Source organism: Achroia grisella, unplaced genomic scaffold (assembly GCF_030625045.1).
Source record: "Achroia grisella isolate CSIRO2021 unplaced genomic scaffold, CSIRO_AGI_Agris_v1 utg2138, whole genome shotgun sequence".
In the NCBI taxonomy this organism is placed as follows: Eukaryota; Metazoa; Arthropoda; class Insecta; order Lepidoptera; family Pyralidae; genus Achroia; species Achroia grisella.
Window position 1 is genome coordinate 77402 of NW_026712712.1, and position 12799 is coordinate 90200.

The 12799-nt window shown below is 31.2% G+C and overlaps 1 protein-coding gene across 1 annotated transcript in view; it reads right to left on the reverse strand.

The window, feature by feature from the left end:
• LOC131842144 (disheveled-associated activator of morphogenesis 1-like) overlaps positions 1-10997 on the reverse strand; it is a 67165-nt gene extending 56168 nt beyond the window's left edge. The window contains exons 1-2 of the mRNA XM_059190665.1: positions 10814-10997; positions 3856-4021 (exon numbers count right to left, since the gene is read on the reverse strand). Coding sequence (XP_059046648.1) covers positions 3856-3903 — 48 coding nt within the window. The 5' untranslated portion in view covers positions 3904-4021; positions 10814-10997. The remainder of the gene's footprint in view (positions 1-3855; positions 4022-10813) is intronic.
• Positions 10998-12799: the final 1802 nt, after the last annotated feature.

Consider the following 12799-nt stretch of genomic DNA (forward strand, 5'->3'; position numbering starts at 1 on the left):
ACGTATAATTTTTTCATGCTTCAAGCTATACTCAAGTGGGTGTATTTATTGCTCTCTATATGACCTAATTGCATTAATTATTTTGAATTTATGTTGTTATGGACTCAGATAGTACTTTTTCATATTATGTATAATATTAAAATTCGTAGAAATAATAAATTTTTTTAAGGCCCAGAGTAATTGATATTTGTCACTCATTACCCATGCCTCCAGACCCTGTCATATCACTTCTCACTCCAACCAGAACTTATCTAAGAAAGATTAGACTGTAAAGTCTACCTCGGTAGAAACATAAAAGTATATATACAAGTATAATGTGTTCGTAGTACAATCGAATTAAATGAATAATCTTGCAACCGCGCCATATAGAGTCACACGAACTGAAGATGAGAGCGGATGTAGTCTAGTGTGTAAGTACATTGTCATTATTGAGCCAGTGATAACGGTGATCTTGAACATCACTAAGAGCTGATAACATAATATTATGCGTATTAAATACATTTTATTTTATTCAACAACATCAAGTCATGCCTTTTATGTCAATATACAGGTGAAGTGCACAATTTAAAATATGGAATACATTTGATGTGAAACAATAAAAAATATTAGTCAGTTGGTACACGAATTACATTCTTATGGACTGAATAGGCAACGGGAAACCAAGAGACATCATAAAGCGACAAAACAATAAGATAAAAAGAAAAACAACAGTGTTATCTAGACATATTTCTCACATTCATGGATACTTAATGCAATTAGATCTAGCGAAGTAGACTTTTAAAAAAGTCGTCAGCGTGTATTGGTGTTCAGGCAATGTTATTTCAAGATAAGAGAGATGATATCTTAGTCCTCATGAGTGGCAAGAATGGCAATCGCATGAGTGGTATCACAGGCGGCATAAGATAATGTAATTATAGCGACAAATACCGTTTCCCATTACTGCTTGTTTACCATTCCAATAAAATAAATAAATAGCGAGAATTGATTTATACCTATACCACGGCCTCGGTGATCTAGCGGGTAAATACACCGCTTTACTTCCGTTGGTTGCGGGTTTGATTTCTCGCACGACGCAAATATTTGTATTCATGGTGGTTTGGATGTTTTCTATACATATATATAGTATATAGTACCCATAACACAAGCTCTGCTTACCGTGGGGCTAGATGTCGCTATGTTAATTGTCCAGGGTTATTAATTAATTACATATATTGTGTGAACTCCACTGATTAAGGCCAAACTCCACTAACCCACATTACCAACATAAGACACAACCCACAAAAATCGCAATCGTTACAACCGCATCGTATTACATTACCAATAGTTAAAATGTTCCGGTCATTAGATGAACAAACAACCAGATCAACTAAAAAGTAGGTAAAAGATGAACACAAACAACAACTAATAAGCCGCGAAACCTGCATATATATGTACATAATTAAATATCTAAATCTATACATACAGTACAAAAGCAACCGATAGGTGTCTGTCATAGAAGATGTGTGAGAAAAAATATTATGTGGACTTTATTTTATTTTGTTCATTATTTCGGATATGTATCTATATTATGTTAGTAAACAACTTATAAATTATGTTAGTAAACTACAATTTTATTCATTTAATTCATATATTTATGTCTAAGTCCACGTCCAGAAGCACTAGGTCCGCAGCAGTGTAGCGATGTCCAGTGTCTCTGGAGCGGACATATCTGATATGGTGTTTAGGAGGCTGTTAGCGCTCCCACGAATTCTACACATCACTGATGCAGTTTTATTTCGCATTATGGTTTCAAAACCATCTATACGCGCTGCTGATCTCTGATGCGCTACAGAACCGAAACCGCTGTTTATGAACATAACCAAAACCTTAAGGAATTTTGTATTTGTATGTGCGTGCTAATCTCAGAAGAGACTTAATCAATTTTGACGTTTTCACTGTATGGTATCCCTTAAAATTTTGTGCTTGTTTTGTAACAAAAAACTATTGGTAATCTACCGATTTAGCAGATATTATTGTTATATATCTGTATAGCTGGCACAGACGCATATTTTCACGTATATATTTTCTTGAAAAAAAAACTAAGAACATAGTTACAAACAACAAAGTTATAAGGGTACATTGACGAGGATACATTAAAATTTAAAAATAAAATTGCAAGAAGATAACCAAATTTCGAAAAAAAATGTAATCTGTTGGAGCAAGTTAATTGTCCGGGAAGTACGATGTCCACCAAACGTTGTTACTGTCAATTCCTGGTGAGTGTTAATATTAGTGTGTTATATATACCCCTTACGGCCGTAAAATAAACAATAGTTTTTGAGGAATAACTTTATTTGATTTTAAATGGTAAACACTTTTCTCCACAGTTCATACGTTTTCAACGGCTGCTGATTGTAACGAAATCCATTAAGGATAAGTCCGGTATTATGTAACGTACACAAAAAAATGTATCGTATATTTCTGTTTAATGCTTCTACAATGTATTACAAACGAGTACAATACAAAATATGCATAGGCACTGTCGACTGCCTGCAGTTATTCAAGATTAATTAACGTTACGAAATAATACATAATGGAATGCAGCAGATCTTGTTTTCAATTTAGTATCGACATATATTGATTGGGAATTAAAAAGTCAAAACAGAATGATTCATAATGCATTATGTTAAAATTTTACACTTTTCTCCACAGTTCATACGTTTTCAACGGCTGCTGATTGTAACGAAATCCATTAAGGATAAGTCCGGTATTATGTAACGTACACAAAAAAATGTATCGTATATTTCTGTTTAATGCTTCTACAATGTATTACAAACGAGTACAATACAAAATATGCATAGGCACTGTCGACTGCCTGCAGTTACAATTTAGTATCGACATATATTGATTGGGAATTAAAAAGTCAAAACAGAATGATTCATAATGCATTATGTTAAAATTTTAACGTAACGTGCTTACATACAGTACAGTACACATACAGTAGGTAGTAAGTAACAATGATTAAAATTTACTACATGGTGGTCTAGCACACCGCCTTATTTCCGATGGTCGTAGGTTCGATCCTCAATAAATATACAGATTTTCATTTCCAAAAAATCTATCAGTTGTCTATTCAAATCTTAATCTCTTTTTAGTTTCGGATTCGTAGTGAGATTTTTCAGGTTAATGTTTTAAAAATTATTGGGAGAAATTATACATGTTATAATTGCGAAGTTAATTTACGAGTATATAAGTAAAGATACATTCTAAGAACAAAATGACATACAGTACGTAGTAAGGTAACTTATCAATAAACGCAACAAAAATATTGCAAATCTTTAAAATATTAAAAACTTAGACATTTACTACGAATATCACGAACCCGTTGTCTCTGTTTCCATGGTAAAGTAATTTTTCTCTCAAAAATATTTGTACCTACACTAGTTATGTAAATATAAAAAAATCGAAATGTTCTTAATACTAGCAGAAATTGTAGTGCTGGGATTTATTAAGTACTTTAAAAACAATGCAGCATCCTTTTAATCTCACAATAAGATTATAATAATCACGTATATTCCAGTTTTTTTTAAATAATGTAATGCTGTTAGCCATATATGGGCTTTACAGCTTCACAGGAGACAATTTCAGATGGCACAAGGCCATGTTGTTAGCCGTATCTGGACTTTACAGCTTCACCGGAGACAATTGCCAAGGGCGTGGAAGGGCTTTTGGAGCGGCTGAATACCAACTCTCCGACGGATACAACTTCAGTCAGTGGGCTGGCAGTTTTTTCAGTGGGCACCGCTACAGGTTCAAACCTTGGCGATATTACAGGATATCTTACGATATAATTTAGATATTATAAAATTGACTTACCACATTAATCTTTCCAAGGATATGACTGAACTGATCCTTGCTGCACATTGTGATAGTTTTTTTTCACTTCCTTTTCATTCACATTATATCACTGAATCTATTAATTTTACATGTCAGTCAGAAATTGCTTAACAAAGTACACTCGTTATCTTCAAGGTCTTATGAACTATTTAACTTATATTACTATACATAATTATTAATCTTATTAATACTATTTTATTTTAGTTTATATATTCTTTAATTGTAAAACCTTTTAGAAATGAATTTGTATTTAAATTCTAATAAAAAATATTTTATGAACTATATAACTTACGTACTTAACGTGGCCAGATAAAATCTGACTATTTAAGATATATTCTGCATAGACATGCTAAGTATCTCAAGTAACTGTGTCACTATCAGCAAGTAAAGGTTGTAAGTCTTGATGTTGTTTTCATTGTTTATTGATAATTAAATTTCCTTTTTGGAAAATATTTACTTATACAATGTTTATAGAAAGTTAATCAAAATTTGTCAGAGGCTAATAGATTTTATACAGAAACTATAAATTGAAATTTAGTCGAAATCAATTAGACAAAGGAATTTACATGTAAAATATATAATCCAAATCTATGTCTCACATATTGTTAAGATTTGATAATGTACATATTTAGGATTACATGGTACTCTATATATTCAAATTCAAATTAAAAAATCATTTATTCATTTCAGTCAATGACTACCATTTCACCTACCATCCAGAAAAAAAACTAAAATAAATTTATGACACGAAATCAATAAACCGATAATGAGGTGTCGATAACAATCAATTTAATTACTGAGTTAGTATGTAGTTAACAGCCTAATGAAATTTGCGAAATGTTATTACAAGACTAAGGTCTAGTGCGCACTTCAAACAGTTTGACAACAATCACATACTTATACAAATTGGAAGGTTAATATCGATATTTCAAACAATAATAAGCTTTGCTTTGATTGCATTGATTAATAGTACTAATAATTATAATACTGAACAGTATTAATACAAATACCATATTAAAATTTTAGACAACCCAGCCGATTATTATACAGATCGCATTTTTTCTATAAAACGTCAGACACTACTTAATCATAGTAACACGTACTCGCTGTTAAATGTAGATTCCGACAGTTGAAACGATTTTAAAAATTGGTTAATTATTTTTGAGTTAATCGATTACCAAATCCTTTTTTTTTATAATATAGTTTAGATATAAAGGAATTCAACCTGCAAAGTATAATATTTTACAGTTTGAATTGCTTTATTTTATTGAGCGCCATGCTTGTGCGCTCGTTATATTCTATTCCCGAAATAAATACCTACAGCATCAAAAATTCAACATTTAGTACTACCTAATAACAATTATAGACCTAACCGTTACGTGAACGCCTTAGTAAAATAATGCATGTATAACTAACAATACAATAATAACAAATCGGTGAATAATGAAAATATTTCTCTATTATATAACATGCAAATAAAAATAATTTGACGATAGAGAAATTATATGAGAATAATTCTCCCATTATATTTTTCTTATATTTTAGATGATAGCAGCTCGCAAGCGCCGATTAGTTACCTCACCATAATGAATATTGATGAAGGGTTACGAAATAATAACAAAGAGAAATGTTTATCTCATAGTTAACCTTTGGAAAAGAAACATTTAGGATTTAAGAATTGGTAGTAATAGTTAGCATGGCTTACTGGTTTATGGCTTAATGGCTTACTGGCATAAACCTCAAAGTTTGTGAGATTAAACCTGACCGACACCAGAAAACTTTGTGTAAATTTACTTCTGACTAATTCTTCGCTCAAAAATACCGATAACAAATACATCCAAGAAACGGCAGCAGGATCGCCCCCTACTGTTTTATATATCCAGTGACATGCAGATGTTGTCAATATGTAGAGTAGACCATAAAGCTGACAGTTGACATAGCCTCTAGCTACTCCATTAGTCAGTCAGAGACAGTCATGAATAAATATTAATTTATTTATATGAACAAAAAATTACAAATACCATATACCTATTCTATAAACTCTAATACTAACCAATCAACAGTAATGTAAGTGCGTCTCTGAATTACTCAAACTTCACAGAGATACTATGAATAAGTTGTTCATATGATCATTTTAAAAGCAAATTTAACATAATAAAAATTATTAACAGCCAAATTTGATTTATATTAGATTACGGACAATATTGCAAACTTTAAAGAAACAGAAATGCCAACTAATGCCAAGGTTTTTTTACACGGCATTTTTATATATAAATTCGAAAACATAATTCAGTTATCGTAATACAATGATTATCATGTACAAGCATCATGGATACAGAGTATCTATATCTCTCAAGACTCCTTTATCCATACTCATCGTTAGTGATCAAATAAATATTATGTTGTTAATATTTAAAAATATCGCTGTATGCAAACACTCTTCTAAAATACTATACATTTTAAATATTATGTAAGTACTTTTGAAACTTCTTACCGCTTTCAATACTATTAGATAACAGATCAATGAATTTCGCTAAAAAATAGTAGACGCATTCTGATTGATAATATTTCATTAAATAGATCAATAGGTACTATACTAGCTATAGTGATACTGAATACTGAATGACCTCATCGGTGTAACAATCGCTTGAATAGACACGCCGATGTTTTTTTCTACACATTCCTAAGAAAACGAGAGTGTCGACACTTGAAGCTGTTGAAAGGACTATCACTATCAATGAGAGGCGATGAGCAATTTCATGGCTTTTGGTCAAAGCATTTAATATTAACACTATTCGTTACTAGGAGGTTTGCTTTCACCACAATAAACTCTATAAATGGTCTGTGCATTTACAACTTAAGTCATTTCTAAGTTACAATTGTGAATTTTTAAAATATAAAAATGATAGTTACTTCATTCAAAGTAGTGTCTCGCTTCACTGTTTATTTTTAGCCATTTAAAAAACAAGGCAATTATCAATTACACTGCATATTTTGTATATGTTACGTAATATTTTTGCCAATTCTTACCAATTTTTTTAATGTAAAGAAAGTACTTACGGCCGTATTGGTTCAATATTAACCTTCTCGCAATTAATGCCGACTGTTTTGTGGAACACAATTTTAAATTATATGTTTATTTTCACAGTTCATATATACATAATGCGTCAGCAATATGCAAGTTAACTCATTTTCTCGGTACGTTAATTAACTAACTTGTTTGTAGTTCACTTTCACCGACGCCCAGTATGGATGCTCACTAGAATTTTGTTTTGCTGGTCATACTTGTTCTCGTAACGTCTTCATCAAAGTGCCTATTCTGTTGACCGCTCGGTCAACATATGGAATGGGCACTTGAATTTGCTTTAGAGAACTGAAGTATATATGAAGTGTACTAAATATACACTTCATATACACTTCACTGCTATCATATTAAGCAACTTAGTTAATTTTATTGTCTAAAAATATTCATATTTTTAAAACGTTTATTCTATACTAAGTTTTTTTTTAAATTAGTGCGGGGCGCGAGGCTGTAAGACTAAAGTCAGGTGAAGTCGAAAACAAAAGACCATTAAATTCCTATATATTGTTATAAAATAATTACAAATAATATTTAATTTGATTAGAATAAAAAATCTACATTTTAAGAACGTTTTTATTTTTTCTCTACAAGTTCAGTTAAACTGTCTAAATTTAGATATTTCTTATATTTCATTCTGTCTGTAGGATTTGCCTTTACCAAAAGGTACCTAATCCAATAAGAAACATAACAAAAAAAGTCTAGCATGAAAATACTAAGCTCATTTACATATAAGTGACTAGCATTTCAATATCAAATACAACTTCGTCACGACAAATTCGTCTACTTTTTTTTTTGATAAAAAATATATCTAAACTTGTGCTATAATCAATCTTCATGTAATATTTATTAACATTAACATCCATTTAGGCCGTTTATTGGTGAAAAGTTAACAAACAGATACACTTTCTTCATTAATAATATTAGTATGGATATAGTATTCTTCATTTTACGTAACTTCCTTTTAATCGTATTACGATGCAAGTTTTTTGTCTATTATTTAATACATCACATATAAATTGTAACATTTCGGTCAATCTAGATGAGATTAATGGAGAATCTATGTAAATATGTAAATGTAGGTGTTGCTTTTATTGAAACGTATGTTAAATTAAATATACAGTAATCAATAGGGCAAACCACAAATGTAGAATAAGAGGCGACTGAAGATGAGTTTATATAAATAAAAAAATTATTAATATGAAAGTGTATCTGCCTATATTCCATATATAACCTTTGAGACGACGAAACATTTAACGGGGTAAGAAATTTTGTAAAAAGTCGTCTGCGTCAGTCCTCAGTAGTTGACTACTAATTCAGCCGCCAAGCAGTTTACGTTTCGCTTGTTTCGGTTGAGATAAGGCAGTGAATTAGCGGCATGACATCTTAGTCCGCCGTAATGGCAACGCATGAGTGGTATCACGGGCGTCACATGATAATGTGATATCCATTGTGCTGTTCATGTATATAGGCGACGGTTAACACTTGCCATCAGGTGAGCCGTCAGGCTGTTTACTATTCTAATTATACAAATAAAAAAGCTGAACGGATCTTAATGAAATTTCACTTGAGGACAGATATTACCCTTGTAATATCTGTCTTCAAGTGAAATTACATTAAATGTAGTCTATTCTAGTCATTGTTCGTCCTTACGAACAATGACTAGAATAGACTACATTTTGTCCCAAAAAGGGCTAACGAAGATACGGGTAATAAGGTACGAAAAAAAATTAGGTAAACAATAGCGAAGTATCTACTAAAAATTTATATCTAAAATTCTGCATATTTAGATACCTATCTAATTCTAAAACAAAGCAGTATTAGTACTATTTTGTGCAATAAATTCATTGTTACTGTTTGCAGAGAATATTTATAAAAACCACAAGCTTTAGAGCAATCTGTTTGCGTAGGCTCATTTCACCATTGCAGACTACGCAGGTTAAATTGGTGTTTTGCATTCACGACTGTAACTAACTAAATTACAATTAATATAATCTTAATTACAAATTCCTGTTTAGTCAGTCAGGTAGTTTCGTAATATATGCGTACCTTAATTGTATATGAAAAATATTAACGTATATCAGTAACTATTCTAGTAAGTAAATGCATTGTTTTACGCTCTTGCTATTTTTATATTAATTATAACTGTTTAACTATTTTGAAATAATTTAATAGTAACTGTATAAAAAACTAGCGGCCCCAAAAAAATTTTGGCACTAATATCGCTGTTAACTAATAGGGGTTGGTGGTATAAGGTTGAAAATTTAGTATTGTATGTATTTTTTATGCCAACTCAAAATAAAATTGCCCATAAAAAATGTATGGGGTGGACAATCCTTATCATATCACTTAGCGGTATGAAAAATAAATAGTAGCTGATTCTCAGACCTACTATATATACATATAAAATTCGGTCAAGCAGTTTCGGAGGAGTATGGTAACTAACATTGTGATACGAATATTTTATATATAAGATATGTACAATTACTTATCTACCTAGTTCTGTTGCACAGATAATGGTAACAAGACAGACCAAATTAAGCAAGGAAATTTTATGTCCAAACATTGCAATTTGCATCCATGCATGAATGCAACTTAGAATTCGTGTATAAAATAACCCCGCTTACATACGCCGTATTGCTATGTTGGTCTGTCGCAACGAAATAACTTAGACAAAAGGTTAGGGGGAACTCTACTGTCTATGGTACCTACTTATGTATATGTAGTATATTCCGAATAAGAGGGTGACAAAACCAGGTGAACGACTCGTAACTTTTCCTTCATTATAATTTTCTTTAACCTCGATAGTCTAGCGGTTAAACTTGCCTCCTTACTTCCGACGGTCGCGGCTTCAATTCCTACCACAATGCAAACATTTGTATGCAAACAATCATAGGTTTGTATTAGTCTAGGTGTTTTCTTGTGTATTACGTATATATTTACAAATAAATATATATTTAATATTTCTATCTCTTTTCTAGCTTTGCTTAGCTTGGAACTAAATGGCATTATGAGAATTATTATCATTTTGTGTCCTTTTGAATACTACAATGAGTTTGAGTAAAAATTATTTATTAAACGTGCAATATCGTGCATAGGCACATAACACATACATGTTATACAATATATGTAAATTTGAGTATATAGACAAATATTTATTTTTACAATATCCATCTAAAGGCTATCACTTTTATCTTACCTTGCTCTATATCATACGATAAGACAAAACTGTGCATATTTATTACGTTATCATCGGAAGATTTTTTAATAAAACATGAGAAAATATGAATAGGCCTAAGTACATACTTTAACAAATAAATTAATGAATATTTACAAAACTATCCATAAAAACAAACTACACCGAACTGTATACGGGACCAAAACTGGAATAGAATCTATTAATAGTAAAAATAATCATGATATAAGACGTAGCATAAAGTATAAAAATCTAATTACAAGTATAAGGAAGGTAGGTAATTAAAATATCAAAAAGGAACTTTGAAACGATACATTCTATTCATCACAAAGTCGTAACGAATTGAACTAATTGACACAGCACGAAACTATAAATTTATTATTTCATCAACTTCAGCTACTGAATGGTTGTGAAACGTAATCTATTGATACCATGCAAATGAGTGAGGGTACTTCAGTATTAGTTTCAAAGGTAATGTTACTGTAATAGTAGCTTGTCATTCTTGTTTAAAATTATAAAAAAATATTATGGACATTTGTCCAGGCAATAAATAATTTTAATTTTAAATTTTAATTAAATTGATCTTATAGTATGGGTACAATGACTATACTATTAAAGTATTTATTCATAAAATATTAGATTATAAATTTGCATTTGCTAACATAGTTACGCTTTTATTTCATTGGCAAGAAGATAACACGTGCACTTTCAACACTGGCCACACATGAGTTCCACAAAAAAAATAACAAACTATATTTTCGCGGTTAATTCATTCGAAATTCGAACGAAGGCGCGTTCGAAGTCGAATTCATGTCGCGGTTAGACGCGTGCTTCGACCGAGATAAACAGCAGGTGACTGCGCGGGCAAGTTACTCGTACAACCACCGGTTGAACCACTGATGCATTTCCGAACGGCCGCTTCTGCTGAACCGAAGTAGCGATGTCACGGTATGTCAGAGAAAATAGTCTCATAGAATGGTTGTAGAAAACTGCCATCGTTACTTACCGTACCGTACTTGAATTCGATGATTGTTTATTTTTATTTACGGATGCTACTTGAATACAAAACGGTGTTTGTTGAACTCACCTGCAACAAAAAGAAAAGAAGGTCAATAAAAGTAACTTTTATTATTCGACCTGATTTCGGTCTGACAATGGTGTTGAAAACTAAACAGTAAATGGCTGTAATACAATCATACGTGTAAGTTCTTTAAATGTTTTGATGTCATATTTTGAGTGGAAGTCTTAAAAATTAAAACGTGGATTCATGAATACAAGCTTAGTAATTATGAAAATTTAGTTATCAGAATTACTATAGGAAATTTCACTTGTATTTATTTATTTGCATATAAAAATAAAATTTATATTACCGTCTAATTTTATAGATGATGATGATGATGAATACAAAAAAGTATAAGAAATCATTGAAAAGCCCATACCGAGCAGTGGAACAATAAGATGACACAATAATAATATTAAAAAAACGAACATACAAAACAAAATAACATAAAAGCAGCAGTTGAATATGTTTTATTTCTATATAATATTACCCGATATCTTCTCAAGAGCAAACTGATTTTGATGATTCATTCTATAAGCTAATGAATTTACTCCTAGACGGCCGACATAACTTAGATCTCAATGAATACTTACTAATATATATTTTTGTAGAATACTAACAATTACAGGTGTTAGTAACATCTTCGGGGCGTATTATAGCAGAAATGATAAGATGAGAGAGACTTTCAATCAAGATAACACTGATAACATAATTCACGTCACACTATAGGTATTATTATGTATATTACAATAAACCAACGAGTAATTGTACACATTATATAAACGGGAAATTTGCTATGATAATATTATTAATGGAATTCATAACAGAAAAATAATGTCTACGGAACCCCGTTACATCACTATAATGGTGAAAGACACCATTGGATTTATAAATATCGATATTTCAACAGAGAAGACGGTTTCAAACTAACACTGGGTATTGGTTAACTTCCAGTATCAAGTGTTAGTTTTAAAACTAAGTGTAAAGTTAAATATTCCCCAAAAAATCTAGTATGTTTGTTTTGTTCTTACTATCAAATGTTTTCCAATGGTAACGGTAACGGTGTACGTAGATAATTACTAAGAAAGCAGATAGCCAGATATGTCTGCTCGTAATAGTTGTTTCTATCTACTCGACCCGTAACAATCCGCTATTAAATGACATTATCATAGAAAATATCCCAATTGGATAATGTGTACAATTGTAAACAACCCTAAAAAATGGTATACGATATAGATTTTTCTCTGACTACTCTAATGCTGTTAGCTGTAGCTGGTCTTTACAGCTTCGCTGGATGATAGGGGCTGATGGCACTCCAAACTCGCGGAAGGACTAACGGAACGACTGAAAGCCAACTTCCGCCTGACGGATACGAAGTATACGAATACAAGTATATTAGAAATAATAATTAATACATATACATATGAATTGTAATAGAGACAAACTTCATTATGATGTAGACTTCCTATAGTTACACAAAACTAGAAAACTGGACAGTCCGCATTACTAAATACAACGAGAAAAGCTGATTTCCTTTCCCTATTTTCCTATAAATCCGACATTGTACTTAGAAATCCACTTATTCTAT